Below are 21,573 nucleotides of genomic sequence, written 5' to 3'. Positions count from 1 at the left end.
AACAACAAACATATCATTAAGAAGAAACAATGCACTGGCAAGTTCTGTAATGGCAAAGAGTAACCGGTAGGCCAAAGAAAGACCTTCAATGCTAATGACAGAAGAATCCTCAAAAGCCTGACCAACAGATCAGAAACCGTCTTCAGGAGGAAGGTGTCTTTGTCCGAGATGACTATCAGCAGAAAACTTCATGAACAGAAATACAGAGGTTGCTCAGCAAGATGCAAACATTCTTGAATTTCCAGGCCAGTCACCTGATTTAAATCCAATTGCCCTCTATATGCTGAAGAATAAACCTAAAGGGACAAGCTGCCAGAACAATATGTATAATATAATGTATAAAGTGTTGTAATTGAAATGTATGAAAACTGCTTTAAAGGCTAGAATGTGCACATTAATCACATCAGAATTTGTTGATTCAGAATTTTACTCTGAGGAGCAAGAAGAAATGCGACTGTCCACATATTACGGAGGGCACTGTATGCACAACCTTTTCTTATTGGCAATTTCTTTTGTTCTTTGGCTCCCCCTGCAATTACGGAATGTTACACCATAAAAAAAAAATCATGTGAGCCCAAAACACGTACAGATATACAAATTAATCTGTTGTCATGTTGAAGAGACCTCAAAGCCTAAATCAGAAGTCCACAAAAATGCCAGATGACATATCACCAAATGATATGGTGCAGGGCTGGAAACCAAAGAACTGGTTTGTCAGCTACCAGGAGTTCAAGGGTAGTTTAAAGCCCAGGAATGTGCAGAATGAAGGTGAGTGTACTTCAGAAGGAGTAAGTAGTACAGTTTTACGGTTCACAAACTTCTCTACTGTTGGTTTAAGGGGTTTTGACTGCGTTACACTAAGAGATCATAAACCGTTAACTCCATACCAAGTTTGAATCATGGTAATCTTACCTTGAAGGTAGGACATTCAGCATACTTCAGTGGGTAAAGTAGGAATCTATTAAACTTTGGTGTGGACCTGAGTAACTTTTTAAACAGCAAAATACACCCGAGCTTTTTAGAAGCACTTCTAGAGCAGTTGTTTAAACTGTATCAATATTGCAATGCTGGTCTTATATGACCAGAAGTAACTCATCTACCTCATTTAAACATTCATGTTGGACCTTTGTTTTCTTGTAGGGAAACACTGCCAGGTATTCCAATGCAGTAAAGAACTAAAAGTAGTGCCCCAAAAGCAAGACCCACATAATCTAAAGCAACGTATTACTAAAGAGGGAGTCCATTACGTTTTTTAAAAAAATTTTTATTCATGCAGGTCAGAATACAAAAGTGGCAAATATAATGGGAAAAACTGTCAATGTCCATCAAAAGTGTGGGTATCATCTATTGAGCTGCTTAATTGTACTGTTAAAAGCATTTCATGTTAACAAGCTTTCTTAAAAAAGGTCCATCTGCAATATTCAGTGAATTCTTGTGAGGATTTCTCCAGGTCCATTCTGCCAACGAAACCTAGCAAAACTGCATCAGGTGTAACATTATTTTTTACCAAATTCCAATCAAGGCTTTTGTTCTGCTGGATTTCAACACTGCTGGTGGTATTCTATTCACTAGCAATACCTTAAAAATGGAGCACTCCCATTATAGACCAGTAAATTATTGTAGATTTGAAGGCTGGTCAGTTTAGTGTACTAGCAAAGAGTCTGGACCTGCAGATAATCCAATAAATGTCTACTTACAGGAAAGCTATTTGACGACTGATAAACAGGCATCTTTTGCATCGTTCTCCACTTCAGTAGTTCTTGACTTACCTGTTCATCATGTAGGTCTCCATCAGCCCTAAATGTCGTCCCTTCCACCATTTCAAAATAGATGGGTTTTAATGCAGCAATATTTAAATTTTGGTACTGAGTGGCACAAGTTTGGTGACTCGATGACGAATGATTTAAGTTAGACCAGAGAGGAGAGTTTCTTTAATTAAGTGTGACGGTTTTGACAAACTTTTTCGTCATTGTTTTAGCAGAAACTAATGAAAGCTCTTAACACAGAATGTTCTAGATGTTTTAGCGCTGAAAATTTCGATCTTATTTAAGAGCACTTACTGCACAGTTCGGGTTAACTTAAGAGTTGGAAGTCTGACAATGACAACGGTATACATTACCGACCTAGTTACAGTTGACCAACTTAAACCTATCAATAGCTTAAATGTTCAGAGCAATGCCACAGAAGTTTGGGTTTTGCTAAAAACTTTTACATGACGGAGCCAACGTGCAGATCATATTATATGTCAAACAATTCAGTTCAGTTAAGGTAATAAGTTTCGGTTTGAAACTGCTGCTGAGATTATTTAGATTTCAATGGTCACACAGATCAAAAATCACTCAAACGAAGCAGTAAAAAGATAAAGAAAAAAGCGCCTGATGAAATCAACCAATAAAATACTACAGTACAAATGCTAAACAACCAGGGGGAAAAAACAGAGAGACGAGGGTAAAACTGTCCCAAATAGGAAAAACTAAAAGAGACGTCAACGCCAGCAATTCGTTTCTTCGTGTGAACACCGCAGGGAAACAAAACGCGCTCAGCCGCAGACGTGAAGAGGACAGAGTCACGTGCATCAGGAGGCGGCAACGCAGTCGGACGACAATCCTGAAAAAAGAACAAATGAGACAGATGAACTACCAGCAACGTTTCAGCGAACAGCACGTTGCACCATCGTAATCCTTAAGTTTAAATTGTTTCCGACGTTTGAATCTCAAGACCTGTTTTTATTCCAATGAGAGATCTCTGCCTGAAACAATTTTAAAACTGATATTAGCTAAAAGTCCAAGCTCATGCATAGACTTTTATTACAACCTAACACCTTGAACGAACACTTTTCCAACCTTGTTCATCCCACGAGATCGCGTGGGATAAAGCCGACTCTCCTTTTGGAGGGACGAAAGGTATGAATACCAGTTTAATTCGGACCTATTCTCACCTTCGAATGACGACGTCTAGCTTAATAAGCGTAGCGTGCAGGTGGAGGCGGAGGCAGCCGGTCTGCGTAGGGGTCCCTTGCACGTGGAATTTCATATGCAGGGATCCGGGAAACTGGAGAGAGCCGAGAACGCTCATAGGAGTAGCCATTACTGGCAGGGGGCATTGGTGCGCTCGGTGCCCTCCTGATGGGGCTGCGATCTCGGGCATAGTACGATGACGGAGGCGGAGGAGGAGGAAGGGGTCGACGCTCATAAGGGTCAAGCGACGAACTCATAGGACGACCTCGGACGACAGCTGAGGGTGGAGGAGGGGGAGGTGGGATACCAGAACGTTGGTCTTCGTAGGGGGGGATGCCATACGTACGGGCTCTGTACTTCTCATAATAATCTAACATGCTGTATCTATCCCTGTCACCTTCATAAGGACGGTCAGGATAAACAGCTTGTCTGGGGGGAGGGGGTGGAAGAGGAGGGGCGGGGTAACCTGGGGGCATCATTCGGCCCCTCATGTAGCTGGGTGGCGGAGGCTCATGTCGCTCTCCTGGATACCGTGGAGGCCAGTAGCCGCCCCTGTCTGGGGGAGGAGGGGGATAGTCGTCTCTCTCATCATGCCTCGGACGACTCTTGGAAATCTGGACATGGATCCGTTTGTCTAAGATAAGTGAAAAAAATAAAAACATAAATGGAGAAAACGTGGCAAGGTCTTTTCTTTCCTTTTTTACAAAGCGGCCCTCTCTTACCTTGAAACTCTGCGTTATCCAGTCCTTTGATGGCATCCATGGCCTCGTCATAGTTGGGCATATGTACAAAAGCAAAATTCTTAACCACAGCACACTCTGTGACTGTACCGTACTCTTCAAAGAGAGCACGGAGCTCATCATCACATCCTTTTTCTACATTTGCTACATGCAGCTTGACTGAGCCCTGGTTCTTCCCATGACTGGCCTCCACGTTGATCTGCGTGCCGTGAAGTTTGTGCAGGTGCAGGTTCTTGATGGCTTTGGTGGCGGCTTTGCGATCATCCATATGAACAAAGGCAAAGTTTTTGATGATGGCACATTCAGTGACTGTACCATACTCGGTAAAGAGTGCCTTAATTTCTTCCTCGTCTGCCTCTCGGGGCAGATTTCCCACAAAAATCTTCACCATTGTTGAGATCTGCTTCAACGCAATACAAAGAAAAGAGGAGTATGTTAAGTGGTAATACAAAACAATTTCCTGTAATCCTGTTTATGGAATGGGGTCTTAAGCTTAAATATTGTTTTCTGAAGGTAGTAAGTTTAGAATTTAGGTTGTCTCAAGGCCATATTTGTACGGCAAGGAATCGAATTAGAAAAGTCAGGCCATGGACTTAGCTCATTTTACATGCGTAGCTGTATGCTTCCGTTAGCATGCTACAAATCACGCAACAAAATCGGAACGACTGGTTTTCACTCAAATACGGAAGAATACTCAAGGACAGAAAGTTCACAAAAGTAACATTAAGTCTACAAGATGCATTAAATAACGTATATGAAGGGTTTAGTTTCTACCTTGTTACCGGGCGGCCTCGAGAAAAACTATCAGATTCTTCCCTCGAGGTTTGCTTCCGCCGACTTCCGTTTGGTTTGTCAGCACGAGACGAGCTCCGCTGGCCTTTAGTTCGTTTCTTTGTCAGCACTTTTAAAACCACAGCGCCACGCACTGGCCAGGAGGACACAGGCATCGGAGGGAAAAACAAAAAAAACAACAGAACACCAATCCAGCTTGCAACCATTCCTTTCTTCTTAAGATTTTGTTCATGAAGCCAGGATATACGAGTGTTTATTCTGTTGATATAATTACTAAGATCAGAGATGAAAAAATAAAAAATTATAACTACCCAATTATAAGTACTTGCTCTCTTCTGTAGGTTCTTGTATTTCTTACCTCCCCTACTTTAGGTTGTATTGTACATGTGTCTTTTCTTATGGTGTGCCATCTCAAATTGATCTCATTAGATTTCTAAGCTTGATATATAGTAATATATAATATATAGTTTATTTAGTGTGCTCTTCAATTATAGCCTCTCTTCAGGGGGTTGGTTAAAAATATGCATGTGATGAAACAACTCAGCATTTTCAGTTGTGACTGTTTATATTGAATGATGACTAAAATTTGTACATCTATACTGCAACTTTATCATTTTCATTTAGGGATTAATGAAGTATCATTCAATTTAATCATTACATCTGCACTAGGACTTAACATTTTCAAAAAATGCCCACTAATTAGAATTACAGTGCCAATACTGCCACGCCTCAATTAAAATTATCTCACTTTGTAATGCACTGTAGTAAAATAGTACAACTATAGCTGGAAAACAGGACTTGCTCTCCTCTGCAGGTTTTTGTATTAAAAGTCAGTATGTTATTAAACAAGGAGTCCATTAGTTTGATTTGAATATATTTATTCATGCAAATGAGGATCCAAAAATGGAAATACAATGCAAAGTGTTGTAAATATCTGCATCTACAATACATCTATAAATATTTTTTTCTGTGAAAATTTGAAATATTCCACTACACTTATCATCAATTTCATGTCAGTCAAGATATAAAAATAAGTTCAATTCTTTGTGATATGTATATGTAAAACCACGCAAAATACTCTTAGAATAACAAAACATTGACATGCAGTATAAAAAATTTCCCTATTTTCACCTTACTTTGACCAAGATGAACATGGTCTTAATTCTAATGATACTGAATACTGCTGATGGTATTCTTTACAGGCAGTACCTTAAAAATAATTTCACTGTACAGAGGGGTGAAAAGATAAAGGAATAAACCATTTCTGTCATTATAAGGTTTAGGGAACAAGAAGCTATGAGAATGAGAACTTCATATTGAAGAATTGTAATTGCAGCGATCATTCAAAGGCTGCAACAAACTGCAATTCTAGCCACCTTATACGTTCACTGCCAGCTACACTGTGCAACAGGCACCTAATGAACTCAACTACAACATGTTTGATGTATGAAAACAGTCCCATTACAATAGCCTCATAATTGAAGTAGGTTTCAGGGCAAATTGAACAAGTGTCATTGTGGACTACTATTCAGCTGTGCCATTCTTTAATGAATAATGAAGAAATGGCCTAGTCCAAACAATATTGCAATATGTGTGTATGGAAAATAAATCCCATAGAGGATGATAATGTGGACCTGGTCATGGTTGAGGATAGAGGCCAAATTCAGATGCAGAACTTGGCTTGAACCTATAATGTTCAAGTTTGTATTTGTTTTAAAAACAACTCCATCAAATTTTCTTGTTCAAAATACACAAAGAAACTGTACTAGATAAAAATTTTGTCAAAAATCCCTATATTTAATTGTATGTACATAGATACAAATCTAGAACAGAATAAACACCAACAGCACTGTCTTTCTTTCCTTAAGTTGACAATTAACGGCAGCGCTCACAGTGCAGAGCTAAATTCATTCTACAGGGTTCAGACTGCAACCACCTAAGCCAAATTTTGCAATAATTTTTATGAGAGTATTTTACATTTAGACATATACAAGAACAGCTTGGGAAAAGGTGACTCAAGGACCCTTTTTGTTTGCCTTTTAAATAAATCATAAAATATCCTGAGAAACATCAGGGGGGAGAAAAGCTGTGTGTATTTGCAGTGAGGAGCCTATTGCCCTCTCACTTCAGTTGGATCTTTAAACTGTGGTGTATCATTTAAAAAAAAGTTAGCATTCAGACCTGTGGCACAACAGTCATACATTAATAATGAGGATATGATGTGAATCAACCATCTTCCTGTAACATGAAACGGTTCCACTGTCTATAAGGTAAATACTTCCCCAAGAAAGGAAGCCTGTAGATTTCATTTAGCTCTATCGCTGTGGCCCAAATTTTGTGGGGATATCTCATATGCTGACTCGACCACAAACTTTATACATGAGACACTCCTGAAGCGCAACAGCACAACTAATCAACAGTGCAGGACCAAACACACTAAGAAACCGCAGCGGGTGTCTGCAGACTTTGAATTAATTAGTCTGCACAGCCAACAAAGTTCAAGTGAATCTAAGTATCAGACATGACAAGTGTATGTGAGTGACTCTGCTCATTATAAGTGACTCTGATGTGTCGACCAAATAACTTAAGTCAACATGCAAATCAGCGCATTATCATCTAGTTCATCTTAACATTTCTGATACATTTTTCGGTAATGGACGGCAATTTCCTGCAGAAAAAACAAATTTTCCCTTTAAAGGGAACAAGCAATATAATACTAATAAATTAGATCACTTGGTTTCTGTGTTGAAAAAATAAATGACTTAAGTTACCTTTTATTTCTCGTGAACTTCTATTTTGTGACATTTTCTCCTAAAATGGAACGTGTTATTTCTGTAAATTGTTCATTATGACCAAATCCTTCATCAATAAGTACAGTTACCTGAACAGCTGAGTTAACCTACAGTTAGTTGTCTTGATTGGACAATTTTTTTATTACAACTTCTGACGCATTAAGCCATGTAACAAAAGAAATAGAAACACGTTTTAATTCTAGCAACCTTAGTGGGAATTCCAGCTATATCAACACACGTTTGTGCTTAATCGTTTTTCCAAAAAGGTGGAACTTCACTTGCATGCATTTTAGCCCAGTCTTTGTGGAAAAAATATTCAATCGTTGCATTAAAGTCCATTTTTGCAATGCTTTTTTGTGCTGGTGCTCATAACTTAAGTTAAGAACAGCATTGTTGATAGGGGAAAATGTTATTCTGGAATCGCGTTCTTTAAAAACATTTTCTGCCTCGTCATTTTTCCTTACAAAGCATCAAATGTTTTCCTGAGCATCGGTTAGATTGTTCTTTTATGTTGGTCCTCTTTCATATGAGAAAGCCAATAATTGCAGTGTACTCCAGGCTTAAGTTGAAAAGTACAACTAATGTGTCAGCACCTCATAAAAGTATGTCGCCCTATCTGCTAATTGTAGGTGTCAATGTTGCATGCCTAGTCCACAGTTCACTGCACCTGCACTCATCCACTTACGAATATGGCGAAAAACTCATTTGACACCATCGGTCAGTTCAATGTCTCTGGACCACATGCCACTAAGCATTCAAACGTGTTCATCTTGAGATGTTTATGTACTGCAAACAGTTCTGAGTTTAATCACGTCCTGAATAAACGTTTTCTGTCCCGATGTTCGTTGTTTTCTCACACCCGTGTACAAATGCAGTCAATTATCCCATTTATTGCTGTAATTCATGCCATTATTAATGCCAAGGTCACTCCTGTGACTGCTCCTACTGCAATACTAAGCCACATTCTAAATCGGTCACCTCTGTTCTTTGTCAGTGCTTCACTCATACAACCGAATGTGGATTCACCCTATGCCTCCACACATCTTTTCATGTGTCGTTCCACGATGGTGGATGAACTACTCAGCACTACAACAAGGGCACCCCTATCTATTTCCAATAAACTCTTGAAGACCCAGCTCTTCAGAGAGAATCTCCTACCATAACACTTACCCTGTACTTCCCTGCCCCTTCTCTTTCTGTACTTCTATTCTTCACTGTCATCCCTGTCACCTCTGACAGAGCCTGACAAGTGGTTTTCCTTCTATGTAGCTTATTGTTAGCTTTGATGTTAGCTGTAATGTTATATCCTCATTTAAGTCGCTTTGGACAAAAGCGTCTGCTAAATCCATAAACATAACATTTATTCATTTATTATTCATTCTTTTGTCTTTGTCACCCAACTGTATAGTGGCACATTTCAGGCACAGAATGATAAAAACAACAGCTGCACAACTGGGTAATTCAACATAGTAGCCAATAACCAATGACAGAGAAAATGTCAATTATGGCTAACAGTAGTCTCTAAAATTAGTTAATCTAAGCCTATATAAACAGTCAAACATCACCATATGATGTCAGCATTGATCTCTCAAACAATCCCTTGACTTACCTGCTCACTGTGAAGGTCTCCATCAGCCCTTGATGTCATCCCTTCCCCCAGACCATGATGAACTGTACTTGGCTATGCAATCTATCTTGGTCGAGTACAGCTGGAATGTTTAAGTTCTGATGCTGAAGCATTTAAATTCTGGCTCTTTGGGTTACGTTACGTGTGCCGCTGATGAATGATAAAAGCTGTAAGATCTCAGACAAGACCAGAGGGGAGGTTCTTTAATCAGCGTGACGGTTTTGACAAGCTTATTATTCGTTTTTTTACTACTAACTAATGAGAAATCCTAGAACAGTATTTGAATAATTTCAAACAGTTACAGTGATGTTTTATCGATGAGCATTTTGATCAGATTTAACATTTACTGCACAAATCTGTTTTTTTAATAGTAAGAATTTGACAGTTAAAACGCTTTGCATTAACTGCCGAGTTAACAGTTACATTTATCTAACTCCTACATCTTAAAAGCTTAAATTTTTACAGCAACGCCACAGCGGTTTGCCAGTCGATGGAAAACTTGATGGAACCAACGTGCAGGTTAGATTGTATACCAAAACAAGTCCCGCCTTGAAACTGTTGCTGAGATTATTTAGCTTTTTAAGGATCACATTAGTATCATGAGGTCACATTAGAAACATTAAAATTACTTTAACGAAATAGCTGGAATTTAAAAAAAAACAAAACGCAAAAATCATACGTCAACCAATGAAAATACTACAGCACAAATATACACTAAAACAGTCAGGAGGAAAAAATAATAGGTGTAAAAATAGTCCCAAAATAATAAAAACATAGACATGGACGTCAGCGATTCGGTTCCTCTTGTGAGTGTCGCAGAGGAACGTAACGCGCTCAGCCGCAGACATGAGGTGGACAGAGTCACGTGCATCAGGAGGCGGCGTGCGGCGACGCAGTCGGACAACAATCCTGAAAAAAGAGCAAATGACACAAATGAACTACCTGCAACTTTAAGTGATAGCACGTTGTTCCATCATACATTTTTCTCCTAATAGTTTTGTATCGAGGCCGGCTTTTTAGTCAGGGTCCATCTTTGACGGTATACGTTTTGGCACTCGCTAAAACTCCAAATTCATGTGCTCTCGTGCATTAAAACGACATGGAGAATAGCAACTTGGACGCACTCTTTCAAACCTTGTTTATCCCACAAGATCTAGAGCATGCAGGACAATTCACAAGCTGCTTCTTCGTTTGAAGGGACGAGGGGAAATTTAAGGAAAGGCATGAACACCAGTTTATCTCAGACCGGTTCTCACCTTCAATTGCCGACGTCTCGCCTAATAAGCGTAGCGTGCAGGCGGAGGCGGAGGCAGCCGGTCTGCGTAGGGGTCCCTTGCACGTGGAACTCCGTATGCAGAACGATCATAGGAGTAGCCATTACTGGCAGGGGGCATTGGTGCGCTCGGTGCCCTCCTGATGGGACTGCGATCTCGGGCATAGTACGATGACGGAGGCGGAGGAGGAGGAAGGGGTCGACGCTCATAAGGGTCAAGCGACGAACTCATAAGACGCTCTCGGACGACGGCTGAGGGTGGAGGAGGGGGAGGTGGGATACCAGAACGTTGGTCTTCGTAGGGGGGGATGCCATACGGACGGGCTCTGTACTTCTCATAATAATCTACCATGCTGTATCTGTCCCTGTCACCTTCATAAGGACGGTCAGGATAAACAGCTCGTCTGGGGGGAGGGGGTGGAAGAGGAGGGGCGGGGTAACCTGGGGGCATCATTCGGCCCCTCATGTAGCTGGGTGGCGGAGGCTCATGTCGCTCTCCTGGATACCGTGGAGGCCAGTAGCCGCCCCTGTCTGGGGGAGGAGGGGGATAGTCGTCTCTCTCATCATGCCTCGGACGACTCTTGGAAATCTGGACATGGATCCGTTTGTCTAGAATAAGTGAAAAAATAAAAACATAAATGGAGAAAACGTGGTGAGGTCTTTTCTTTCCTTTTTTACAAAGCGGCCCTCTCTTACCTTGAAACTCTGTGTTATCCAGTCCTTTGATGGCATCCATGGCCTCGTCATAGTTGGGCATATGTACAAAAGCAAAATTCTTAACCACAGCACACTCTGTGACTGTACCGTACTCTTCAAAGAGAGCACGGAGCTCATCATCACATCCTTTTTCTACATTTGCTACATGCAGCTTGACTGAGCCCTGGTTCTTTCCATGACTGGCCTCCACGTTGATCTGCGTGCCGTGAAGTTTGTGCAGGTGCAGGTTCTTGATGGCTTTGGTGGCAGCTTTGCGATCATCCATATGAACAAAGGCAAAGTTTTTGATGATGGCACATTCAGTGACTGTACCATACTCGGTAAAGAGTGCCTTAATTTCTTCCTCGTCTGCCTCTCGGGGCAGATTTCCCACAAAAATCTTCACCATGGTTAAATATCTATTTCAACAAAATATGGAGAAATAAAGTGGGAAGAAAAGAAACAGGAGAGTAAAATTTAGCACGTAAAAGATTCTTAAATAATTCGCCAGAATAAAAAAAGTTACATCTTCAACCTACCGTTTTATTGTATAATGCCTAAAGTTAATTTAATTAGCAGACATATGAAATTATATGTTCCTTACAAGAACAGCCTAAACAACTTATATATTTAAAATGAAATATTGCCATCTTAATTGTACAGTGAGGGCAGATAGCTGCTGGGAAGCAGTCGTTAGCTAGGATTTAGCTTGCTCGCCAGGCCATGCTAACACAGAAAACCCCGCACGTATTAGCTCACAGGCGCAAAAGCAGCCGGCGGGCGAACGAACCTTCGACGTCATACAGAATAAGCAGATATGCAAGATATTATCAATAGAATATATCAAGTGTGATTATTTAACATGCTGGTTACCTTCTCACACGACAAATTCTTCAAAGAATTCAAACCCTTTTCTAGAGCTTTCTTTCTGTCGACTCCCCGTTCTATTGAACTACGCTTGCGCAAAGATCCTCTCCTCTGTACTGTCTTCTTCGTGGAAAACAAGCACATTGCCATCTGCACTTAGGGGTGCGGAGGTTGTGGCCCATTCCTCCAGGACCCTCTATGTTCTACTTAGTTAATGTTTAACTGTCTTCTGTGACTTACTCTACATAGGAATGTGTATATTAAATACATTTACTTCCCTGAGCAAACTTACAGCTGTATTGGACATAAACTTACCACGATTTATAATCCAATAATGTATTTTTTTTTGTGTGTTGTTGGGGGGTAATTTCTTTAAAGTAATTTTAAAGGCGTGGCTTTCTGATATAGTTGTAAATACTGCAGGCTCAATCTCACGTGAAAAATAAAAGAAATTCCCTTTCTGAGGTTACCTCAGAGAGGAATTTTCTGTTGTAATGCTGCGTTCAGGGACATATAGTTAAGGTAAAATACACTTATCAAAAATATATTTGCATTAAAAAAGAAAACATGATAAGAGACTAGCTCTGCAGTAAGTAGAGTGGGGCGTTTTTCATTTTCCCGCGTCATAAGATTATGCTATACATATTGCATTTATTTGGATGGGCCATGCAACACCAGCTAAAAAACATTCAATTTACTTGTTTAACTATCTAAACTAATCTGGATGAAAGTACACTTTTGTTAATGGTTTATTGGTTTGCCTCCTCCACAACACTAGTAAAACAACCGGATTTTTACTTGTGAGATATATTATTAAATTATTTGCCTTTCATCATGCAGGTTCCACAGCAAACGAAGATTTTTTGGATTCACACTTGAAGGTAACAGATGTCTGAGTGTGGCACTAAGAGAATGACGACACCATTCTGAATAAAAGAAAACAGCTTGCGGAACAGCCAGGAGTCTCCGTGCTTCCACTTGTTGCAGCAGCACTGTTAGTTTCTTGTCAGTCTTAAGAGTAAGATGTCTCAATATTTTCACGTCTTTTTGTTGGGGGAAACTATCTCTCTGTATTTTCATCTTTAAAAAGTTAACATTCAGGTAAGGCACAGACATGTTATAATTTATTTATGTCGACATTTTGTCCTTATAGTTTGGTTTGACTTAAAAACTGGTTCAGTTCTCTGAATCGCAAATGTTTCATTTGTCTTCTGTGTTAACAGAATATTGTCACTGAACATAAATTTCCTATCAATTTCATAAGGAACTGTTCTTCAAGATGAATGTGTCTCAGACAATTGAGACAGAGGAGGATCTCCTGACTTGTCTGCACTTTCATCTTTACCACCCACAGCAGAGCTGTAAAGGCCTTTATGGTTTGTTGCCCTTGGGGGTCAGAAGCAGACACTCTGCCGATGACCCTCTCAGGCTTGGCCGTGATGCCCAGGCCTGCTCCTACGCTCTGGTAGATCCCAGAGTGTCCCGTAAACAGCTGGCCCTCCACGCCTACTACTTGCCCAACAGCCCTATGATGCTGTTCACCATCCAGAATCTGAGCCAGAGGGGACGACTGTCAGTGAACAGCACAGCACTGGGATACCTGGAGAGGATAGATCTCCCAGACAAAGCTCTGATCCGGTTTGGGGAGTATGAGATGCTGATCATCTGTGACTCGGGAGAAGCCAAGACAAGCTTTGAAGTGGAGTTTGAGGTACTGGCAGTGCCTCCATCCAGGGAGAGATGCACATGTGAGCCCATGGTGACACCTATCATGGACACAGGCTTGATGACCAATTTCACAGCTGATATCGGAGAGCTTGTCCCCCAGGAGACTGATGAGACTCTTGTGTGTTATTCATGATGAACACTTACCTCTTAATGATTCTTATTCATCTACATACTGAACTTCAAGGCAACATAATTTGCTTTCCACTTGTTACATTAGAAGAGCAGAATTGATTAAGATGTCCCTTTTATATGTGAAATAGCATTATTTTAACTCTTGTGTCTGTCATGCTTCTGCATTTCCAACTTCAACAAACAAGCAGTTTATGTGCAACTTCTTTTCTTAGATACCAATATATCGGTATCAACTCAGTGGAGGAGGTATTCATAAATAACTTTGCTTGTCCAGTATGAGTCAGATTTTTACTTTCAAAACATTATTAGTAAATTAAAATATTTACCTCTGAAATTAGTACAAATGCTTTTTTACATGGGTGTGTTTACATGTACTATTATATGACACAAAATGCTAATCCAAATCAAGTACAAATTCCCCAAAAATGTGATTGAGTAAATGTACTCCCACAACTTTTCACATAACATCATACAAAAACAAATTCTGCTTAAACACTGTGGCTGTGCATCCCACCTCACCAGGATTTGGGTAATGTTACATTTCATTCTGCAAACCCTCATGTTAACACGACACCCAACTGTAGACATATTGTGCACAGTTTAAGTCAATAAACTCATGCTATTTATTGAGGTCTTAAAAGCAAAGTTCAGTTGGTTTAATCTTACTGTGGTGAGTTTATAGCTGGGAGATGCAATAAGTCATTTTCATGAAACTGTTGCAACAATCACTTATGACAGTAACAGGAAGCTTCAGGAGAGAGAACAAAAGCCATAAATGTTTGGAAACTCATTGCTGTCATTCAGGCACTTGTTCAACACCCCCCATAAAACCATGCAGTGAAATTCCAGCCTTCACCATGATTTCTTAAAAGTCTGTTGAGAAGGGAGTATGCTCAAAGAGAAACTAATTTGATGTGAAAAACAACTTCAGTCATTAAGCAAGGCTTCTGAAATGGGGAAGAGAAAATGACACGTTTCACTCTTTGGTAGAAGTGAAAGCATTACTTTCCAGTTTACTAAAAATAAAAATCAGTTCCATATGTTTCCCAAAGCAAAACTTGCAACATCAATCCATCTACACTACCTGTCCAGGATGGATTCCACCTCTCAATTAATCCAAGTCAGAACAGGTTCCAACACACTGCAGGTTACTAAAGCAACACTAAACAAGTTTTTGAACCTTAAAACCATGTGCTTCTGACTCGTTTACGTATTAAGTATACTGACATCTGTTATGCACATTAGTTGAGCACCCAGGGACAGAGATACCACAGTTCATGACTTCGGTTTTCAATCCCACAACCCTCCATTTTTCTTTATAGTCTCTGGTCAAATTTGTGGACATTTGATGAAGTCTTTGTGGCCTTTTTAACATGACAGCAACATTCATGTGTATGGCTGTACATTTGCAGGACTCCGACCAACATTGGTTTTTATGACAGTGGTGTTGCACCCCACCGCTGCAGAGGGAGTATCCCACACCTTCCAAAAGTTCACAAAAGAGCAATGATAATCCTCGAGAAAAGTAAAATGACAGAACACTTAACATTTTAGAATACAAATAGTTTATTTACTAAACATAAAAAAGTGAAAACTGTTTTAAAAGTATTGGGTTTTTAAAAAAAAAGATTTCAAAGTTTCACATATTTAATGCTCATTTAAAAAAAAAAATTAAATGTTTAAATAAAACATTTGCTTGTTATTTACTTCTTCGTTAATTTTTTTTTCTTAAACAAACACATGAAAATTATACCAAAAACATCATAGTGCTGTCAGCTGCAAAGAATAAAGATGGAAACAAGCAGGGTTTCCATGGCATTCTTTTTCAGCTAATCAACCAATGGACCAAACTCCCGCAGGAGGACTACGCTTCCTGTAAAAATAAAGACTCCTCAGTCATGGTTCAAAAAGTCCCTTAAGGGCTCACAGACTCAATGTATATAAAATGGACCACATGATCTCATGCTGCTTTACCTTTAACTACAGGACAGCCTGTTCACATTTCTCCAGCTCGCACTCCAATTTGAATTCACCTCAAGACCATCCCTGGAGAAACAAGCCTGTGGACAAAGATGCAGGGTCAATGATATCTACAAGTGGCTGTTTTTTACATCAGCCAACAATTCCCTTTAATGCCTTCTGCCAAAGCTACATTGACAAATTCACTAAGAAAATGAACTTGTCATAGAAAATTAAAACAAAAAGACAGCTAACGTTTCCTGTTGTCTAATAATGCAACATTGAAGAGCTCTGCAAAGCTGTATTAGCTTGTAGACTAAAAAACTAAATGTCCTCAGTGCCAAGTAAACAGCAGCATGAATCCAATACCAGGATTTTTAAAACAGTGGTATTACTACGTGTTCAGAGGTACAGTTTAAATGGTATATACCTGGTTTCTTTAGAATGTTGAACATCTTCTGAGGATGACTTACCATGAGTTGACATCTCCTGTACATAGTCTAACAATCTATGAAGAGCAAAAATTACTGATAATACTAAGATTGCAAACAATTTGTGGTGCAAATTCACAAAGTCTAAATAATGACATGAAGAGGTGACAGATGTGAATTGGGATTTTGAATATATGAAGAGTGCAAATTGAGCGTAACAGTTGAAAGTCCACAGAATCATGAGTCAAGAAGTTCAAGAAATAATTCTTCTGTTCCAAAGAAAATCAATTTAAATGACTAAATACAATGTCGGTTATTAAAGATGAGGACTAAGACGCAGCTATTCGATCGCCAACAGACTCAAGATGAGCCAGATCCAATCACTGCACAACACAAGCATGTCAGTTTTCTGACCAACATATAAGCTTAGACAACGATAATCTAATGAGAAAGAGGGGGCTGCAAGTTTCAGAGTCAGGCGTCACAGATGCTCTGCGCCAACTACATGAGAATGGTAGGAAGCATCTGCCTCTCACCTGATCAATGCTGGCTTAGATGCTGGCACAACATGATGATCATTAGAAAATACATTTTTGTTGTAGAGTTCATTTAGTCTGATTTTAAAGATGTATTGACAGGTTATGTCACCAAAAATTTGGAAAATGGATGTGAGGATTCTTGATATAAGACATGAACCGAAGCAAAGTCAAAACGGTCAAGAATTTCTTTCCTATAATCTATAGTATAGTATAATCGCTTTTTAAAATTTTTTTTTATCCATTTCTGTAGTCTGAGCGTGACAGGTTTGTTCAGCTTTAGTGCTTGTTAACACAAACAGCTAATCAGCCAATCGTGTGGCCGCAACTCAATACATTTACGCATGTCTTTAGAGGTGGTCAAGACAACTTGTTGAAGTTCAAACCGAACATCAGAATGGGGAAGAAAGGGGATTTAAATTATTTTGAACATGGCAGGATTGGTGGTGCCCGACGGGCTGGTCTGAGTATTTCAAAAACTACTGGAATTTTCACGCACAGGCAACTCTGTGACCAGAGAATGGTCCAAAAAAAGAGTAAATATCCAGTGAGCAGCAGTTGTGTGGACGAAAATGCCTTGTTGATGTGAGAGTTCAGAGGAGAATGGGCAGACAGGGTCAAGATGATAGGAAGGCAACAGTAACTCAAATAAGCAATTGTTACAACCCAGGAATACAGAATACCACCTCTGAATGCACAACACGTCGAACCTTGAAGAAGATGGCCTACAGCAGCAGAAGACCACAGCAGATGCCTCTCCTGTCAGCTAACAGCAGGAAGCTTAGACTACAGTTCGTACAGGCTCACCAAAATTAGACAATAGAAGATTGGAAAAACGTTGCCTGGTCTGACTAATCTCGATTTCAGCTGCGACATTAAAATGGTAGAGTCAGAATTTGGCGTAAACAACATGAAAGCATGGATCCATCCTGCCTTGTATCAATGGTTCAGGCTGCTGGTGGTGGTGTAATGGTGTGGGGGATATTTTCTTGGCACACTTTGGGCCCCTTCGTACCAACTGAGGATAGTTTAAATGCCGCAGCCTACCCGAGTATTGTTGCTGACTATGTCCATTCCTTTATGACCACAGTGTACCCATTAACTGGTGGGATAATGAACCATGTCATAAAGTTCATATCATCTCAAACTGGTTTCTTGAACATGACAATGAATTCACTGAACTCCAATGGCCTACACAGTCACCAGATCTCAATCCAGTAGAGCACCTTTGGGAAGTGGTGGGAGATTCGCATCATAGATGTGTAAACGACAAATCTGCAGCAACTGTGGAATTGTCTTACACATTGTAAACAAGACTGCTCAGGTAAAAAAAAAAAAGAAAAAAAAGAAAAACCCAGAATGGGTGTTATTCACGATCAGAAATTAAACTCACATCTACCATGTGTCAAGCTAAAAACTACAAACCGAAAGCGCACAAATAGCACGACTGTAGTTAATATATTTTGCTCAATAGAGGCTGTCTACCCAGTTACTGTACAAAAGCCCAACGCAACGAAGAATAATTTCACAGTTAAAATGCTGTTGTTGGTTTCATGTGTTTATTTAAAAGCCTTCAAATAAAAAGCAACTTGGAAAGTAAATAAAAGCATACAAGGCGGGGCTAATAGAGTCTACGTTCGCACGAAAACTCAACACAAAGTGTCAAAAGAACAAAAATCACAATGGTAGTCTTGATGCCCTGCCAACATGTCGCAAATTTGAAACTTCTATACAACCTCCGACACCAAGTAGCACTTCCAAAGGGATTTTTCCTTAAGAAATTAGCTTTTTTTCTTTTTAAATGAACAAGCCTACCCTGAAAGCAGTTTTGTTTACAAAGACCACACATTGTGATTTTAATGCATTCCCTTATGAAAATATATTAGTTTCCCAGAAGCCTTTCTGAAAAAGATTTAACAACAAAGCGTGTAGTTTCCACCTACTGCGTCCCACTGAAATAGTCCACACCTGTCCAGCAAAAATCTTAAGAACCTGAACAGTAAAACAAATAGAGGTACAGAAAAGGCATGAAAGGCTCAGAAGAACTGTGGGCATGGATTCGTATTTTTGTTTTAAGTACGGAGCTGTCTGCAATATCTTCCAGTAAGTCACAGGTGAACGCAACGCAATCCGCCATAGACGTAGGGGGTGTATAGCGCCACGTGCATCAGCAGACAACGACGATCTTGTCATATTCTAAACCTGGAAAGAGAGCACACCAAACATGTCAAGGAGCGTGTTTTACTCAGGATTCGCGCAAGACTGTTTGAAAATAAAACAGCAATATGTGAGCATTCTAACAGCAACGTATACTGGTTGTATACCAATTTAATGGTTGAAGAAAATCTGCACGAATTAAGAGCTCTGGTTGATGGTATGAAAGCATGACTATCAACTTATGTATTCAGCTTTCATTCATTTTGACACAAACATCAAAAGTTTTTTTTTTTTTTTTTTAAATCAACTACATCTACTTGTGATCAAAGTGACTTATGGAGTTTTGAAACATTCCCTTGCAGCCCTCACCTTGTGCCACAGTATTGCAGTCTAATAGCCTGCATAGCGAGGTGGTGGAGGTGGGGGCGGAATTCTCTCTGAAAAAGAATCCCTGGGACGGGGAGCCACGTACAGTGGAGTCCTGGACATCGGTGAGAGACGAGACCGCTCATAGGAGTACCCGTTACCTGCTGACGGAGCAGGCGAAGGGGGGAGTCTTCTGATAGGGCTCCGGTCCCTGACAGCATAAGATGAAGGAGATGGGAGTGGATGCCGCTCATATGGGTCAAGCGGCCCCATTCCTAGTTGCTCTCTGACCAGTGCCGACGGAGGAGGCGGAGGAGGAGGAATGGCACGCCTGTCATCATAGCCTGCAGCGCCGTATGGACGGGCTCTGTATTTCTCGTAGTAATCAACAAGCCCGTAGGCATCTCTCTCGCCATAACCACGGTCGGGATAAGGTGCTCGTCTGGGGGGAACGAGTGGAGGCAGATGAGGAGGGGGAGGAGGGGGGTAAACAGACAAGCAACCTCTGTAGGGGGGCTCAGGCCTCTCCCCTGGATAACGAGGAGGATAATAGCCTCCTCTGCCTGGTGGCTGTAGATATTCCTCCTCCTCCGGAGGCCCCCTCGGCCTGCTTTTTGATACCTGAACGTGAATGTGCTTTCCTGAGAGAGAGAAAAACATTGTCCCTAAAATCTCAAGACCTAGAACAGAAACTCCCCAAGCTTCAAACATAGATTACATTGTTAAACTCACTTACCTTGAAACTCTGTGTTATCTAGGCCCTGCAGAGCATCCATGGCCTCATCACAATTGGGCATGTGCACAAAGGCAAAGTTCTTAACAATCGAACATTCTGTGACTGTGCCATACTCTTCAAACAGGTCACGCAGCTCTTTATCGAACCCTTTTTCAACATTAGCTACGTGAAGCTTCACTGGACCCTGGTTCTTCCCTTTGCTGGGCTCCACATTGATAGGACGGCCATTCAGTTTGTAAAGATGTAACTCACGGATAGCTTTAGTGGCAGACTTGCGATCCTCCATATGGACAAACGCATAATTTTTATACTTGGCACATTCTGTCACTGCCCCGTACTTTGTGAAGAGAGCTTCAATTTCTTCTTTCTCAGTGTTCTGAGAGAGATTCCCGATGAAAATCTTCACCATTGTATCAGCAGTGCATCTATCTACAAAGGGGAAACGCAATGTGTGACAAGACCACCTAAAAAGTAGTAAAAGACGCAGTCTGTGGGCATGTGGTGAGTAAACAACACCATTTACAGGAAACACCATCTGACTGATGCCACCGAAGCCAAACGATATTTACGACCTCGTTTTGGACTAACGCCATAAGAGTTCGTCGGAAACCCATATTAACTCAAATATAGCAGACCACAGGGAAGATGTATATGAGTAAGTTTCAGTGTTAGTACGTCCTAATCACAGAGATGCTAGCCGAATTGCTAGCAGAAAGATAACATTAGCTACAAACTACAACAGTAACAATAACTACATTAGCTGGTAAATTAAACTCACTCGCTTACATCGCTTACATGTGAGTTGTTACGATTGTAGACACGTATAAGGCAGAGCCATAAAATTAGGAACGTCAAAAAAACCGAAAAAAAAACACAACACTCACAGTGTATCAGCGAGATCAACAGAAACGCCAAACATGAGACTTATGAACGTATGTAGACGTGTGATTGGAAGATAAATGTGTCCATCAAAACGTCTGGACTGTGATTGGGTGACGGTCTGAACAAGCTTTTCCTGGGAAAAGGTCAATCATCCCGAGTTGGTTGTGTGAGAGGTTTTCGGTTACTGTTAAGAAATTAAAATAGAATTTCTACATTGACTATGTCTATGGACATATCAACAGGGTAAATCCACAGATATTACGAATGTTTAATGGTACGCTTTTAAAAGTTTTACACAGTCATAATAGCCGTGTTATTTTTTTTATTTTCTGTTCTTATACTGCATTTGTAAAATGAAACCTAAACTCATTCTTTTCTGTTTTCAGTAAAAAATAAATCCCTAAAAGCTATGTTTATAATTAGATTATTTTACGATGACTTCTCTCAATTATTTGTCACACGCTGGCTGTGTCTGTTGATTGCGGAATAAACGTGGGGGAAAAAGTGAAAACTTACCATTTACTTTGTATAACAAATAAAAGATCATGGTGGTAAGATTCCTGATACAACATTTAGTATGACTGTTGTTTGCCAGATTTCACAGCTTTCTAAGAAAGCAGTGACTTAACAGATGGTTGCAATAACTTTGTGTACTCTTTTTTGTTGGGGGAAAAAAAGCACTAACGTTACAGAATTTATTAATTCTAGCAAGGTGAAATTAGTGTTTTGTTTAGTGTCTTTCAAAATATAGTTGATATTTATCAGAAGCTAATACTGACACCTAATCTCACTACCCTGCCAATGTGGTTATTCCATTCTATACTTTAATCCTCAAAAGAAAGTGGAGACTTCAACCTTACACAGCCATTTGTAAAATAGAGGGGCAGAATTTAGCAGCGGAG

The 21,573-nt window shown here is 40.2% G+C and overlaps 4 protein-coding genes across 7 annotated transcripts; 1 reads left to right on the top strand and 3 right to left on the bottom strand.

Moving 5' to 3' along the window:
• Positions 1-1,598: 1,598 nt before the first annotated feature.
• LOC140282395 (RNA-binding protein 4.1-like) lies at positions 1,599-4,621 on the bottom strand. Of its 2 annotated transcripts, none has more exons than XM_072376980.1 (4): positions 4,472-4,621; positions 3,680-4,100; positions 2,939-3,591; positions 1,599-2,607 (listed from the first exon to the last, which is right to left on the bottom strand). In XM_072376980.1, the coding sequence occupies exons 2-3, from the start codon at positions 4,086-4,088 to the stop codon at positions 2,960-2,962; spliced, it is 1,041 nt and encodes a 346-aa protein (XP_072233081.1). In that variant the 5' UTR covers positions 4,089-4,100; positions 4,472-4,621; the 3' UTR covers positions 1,599-2,607; positions 2,939-2,959. The 2 variants fall into 2 exon arrangements, with proteins under 2 accessions (XP_072233081.1, XP_072233080.1); XM_072376979.1 differs by having other exon boundaries at positions 3,680-4,097; positions 4,472-4,618.
• A 4,475-nt stretch (positions 4,622-9,096) lies between these two features.
• On the bottom strand, positions 9,097-11,912 carry LOC140282397 (RNA-binding protein 4B-like). Of its 2 annotated transcripts, none has more exons than XM_072376982.1 (4): positions 11,751-11,912; positions 10,878-11,296; positions 10,554-10,790; positions 9,097-9,817 (listed from the first exon to the last, which is right to left on the bottom strand). In XM_072376982.1, exons 2-4 carry the CDS (start codon positions 11,284-11,286, stop codon positions 9,582-9,584), a joined length of 882 nt encoding a protein of 293 aa, XP_072233083.1. In that variant the 5' UTR covers positions 11,287-11,296; positions 11,751-11,912; the 3' UTR covers positions 9,097-9,581. The 2 variants fall into 2 exon arrangements, with proteins under 2 accessions (XP_072233083.1, XP_072233082.1); XM_072376981.1 differs by having other exon boundaries at positions 9,709-9,817; positions 10,165-10,790; positions 11,751-11,876.
• Positions 11,913-12,756: 844 nt separating this feature from the next.
• Positions 12,757-13,937, top strand: tifa (TRAF interacting protein with forkhead associated domain). Its single transcript, XM_072376331.1, has 2 exons — positions 12,757-12,845; positions 13,009-13,937. The coding sequence occupies exon 2, from the start codon at positions 13,024-13,026 to the stop codon at positions 13,603-13,605; it is 582 nt and encodes a 193-aa protein (XP_072232432.1). The 5' UTR covers positions 12,757-12,845; positions 13,009-13,023; the 3' UTR covers positions 13,606-13,937.
• A 4,135-nt stretch (positions 13,938-18,072) lies between these two features.
• LOC140281836 (RNA-binding protein 4.1-like) lies at positions 18,073-20,727 on the bottom strand. 2 transcript variants are annotated; one of them, XM_072376330.1, is made up of 3 exons: positions 20,674-20,727; positions 19,790-20,218; positions 18,073-19,694 (listed from the first exon to the last, which is right to left on the bottom strand). In XM_072376330.1, exons 2-3 carry the CDS (start codon positions 20,196-20,198, stop codon positions 19,078-19,080), a joined length of 1,026 nt encoding a protein of 341 aa, XP_072232431.1. In that variant the 5' UTR covers positions 20,199-20,218; positions 20,674-20,727; the 3' UTR covers positions 18,073-19,077. The 2 variants fall into 2 exon arrangements, with proteins under 2 accessions (XP_072232431.1, XP_072232430.1); XM_072376329.1 differs by lacking the exon at positions 20,674-20,727 and having other exon boundaries at positions 18,073-18,732; positions 19,057-19,694; positions 19,790-20,622.
• Between the last annotated feature and the right edge of the window lie 846 nt (positions 20,728-21,573).

The sequence above is a fragment of the Leuresthes tenuis genome, unplaced genomic scaffold, assembly GCF_036924035.1.
Source record: "Leuresthes tenuis unplaced genomic scaffold, fLeuTen1.0.hap1 SCAF_22, whole genome shotgun sequence".
NCBI classification, from domain to species: domain Eukaryota; kingdom Metazoa; phylum Chordata; class Actinopteri; order Atheriniformes; family Atherinopsidae; genus Leuresthes; species Leuresthes tenuis.
This window is presented reverse-complemented; position numbering and strand designations above follow the sequence as displayed.

Excerpts from the sequence above, each read along its gene's own strand:
- LOC140282395 (XM_072376980.1), bottom strand. The coding sequence starts at position 4,088 with ATGGTGAAGATTTTTGTGGGAAATCTGCCCCGAGAGGCAGACGAGGAA. Across the intron at positions 3,592-3,679 it reads GGATAACGCAGAGTTTCAAG|ACAAACGGATCCATGTCCAG; the intron begins GTAAGAGAGGGC and ends CACTTATCTTAG.
- LOC140282397 (XM_072376981.1), bottom strand. The coding sequence starts at position 11,286 with ATGGTGAAGATTTTTGTGGGAAATCTGCCCCGAGAGGCAGACGAGGAA. Across the intron at positions 10,791-10,877 it reads GGATAACACAGAGTTTCAAG|ACAAACGGATCCATGTCCAG; the intron begins GTAAGAGAGGGC and ends CACTTATTCTAG.
- tifa (XM_072376331.1), top strand. The coding sequence starts at position 13,024 with ATGAATGTGTCTCAGACAATTGAGACAGAGGAGGATCTCCTGACTTGT.
- LOC140281836 (XM_072376329.1), bottom strand. The coding sequence starts at position 20,324 with ATGGTGTTTCCTGTAAATGGTGTTGTTTACTCACCACATGCCCACAGA. Across the intron at positions 19,695-19,789 it reads AGATAACACAGAGTTTCAAG|GAAAGCACATTCACGTTCAG; the intron begins GTAAGTGAGTTT and ends TCTCTCTCTCAG.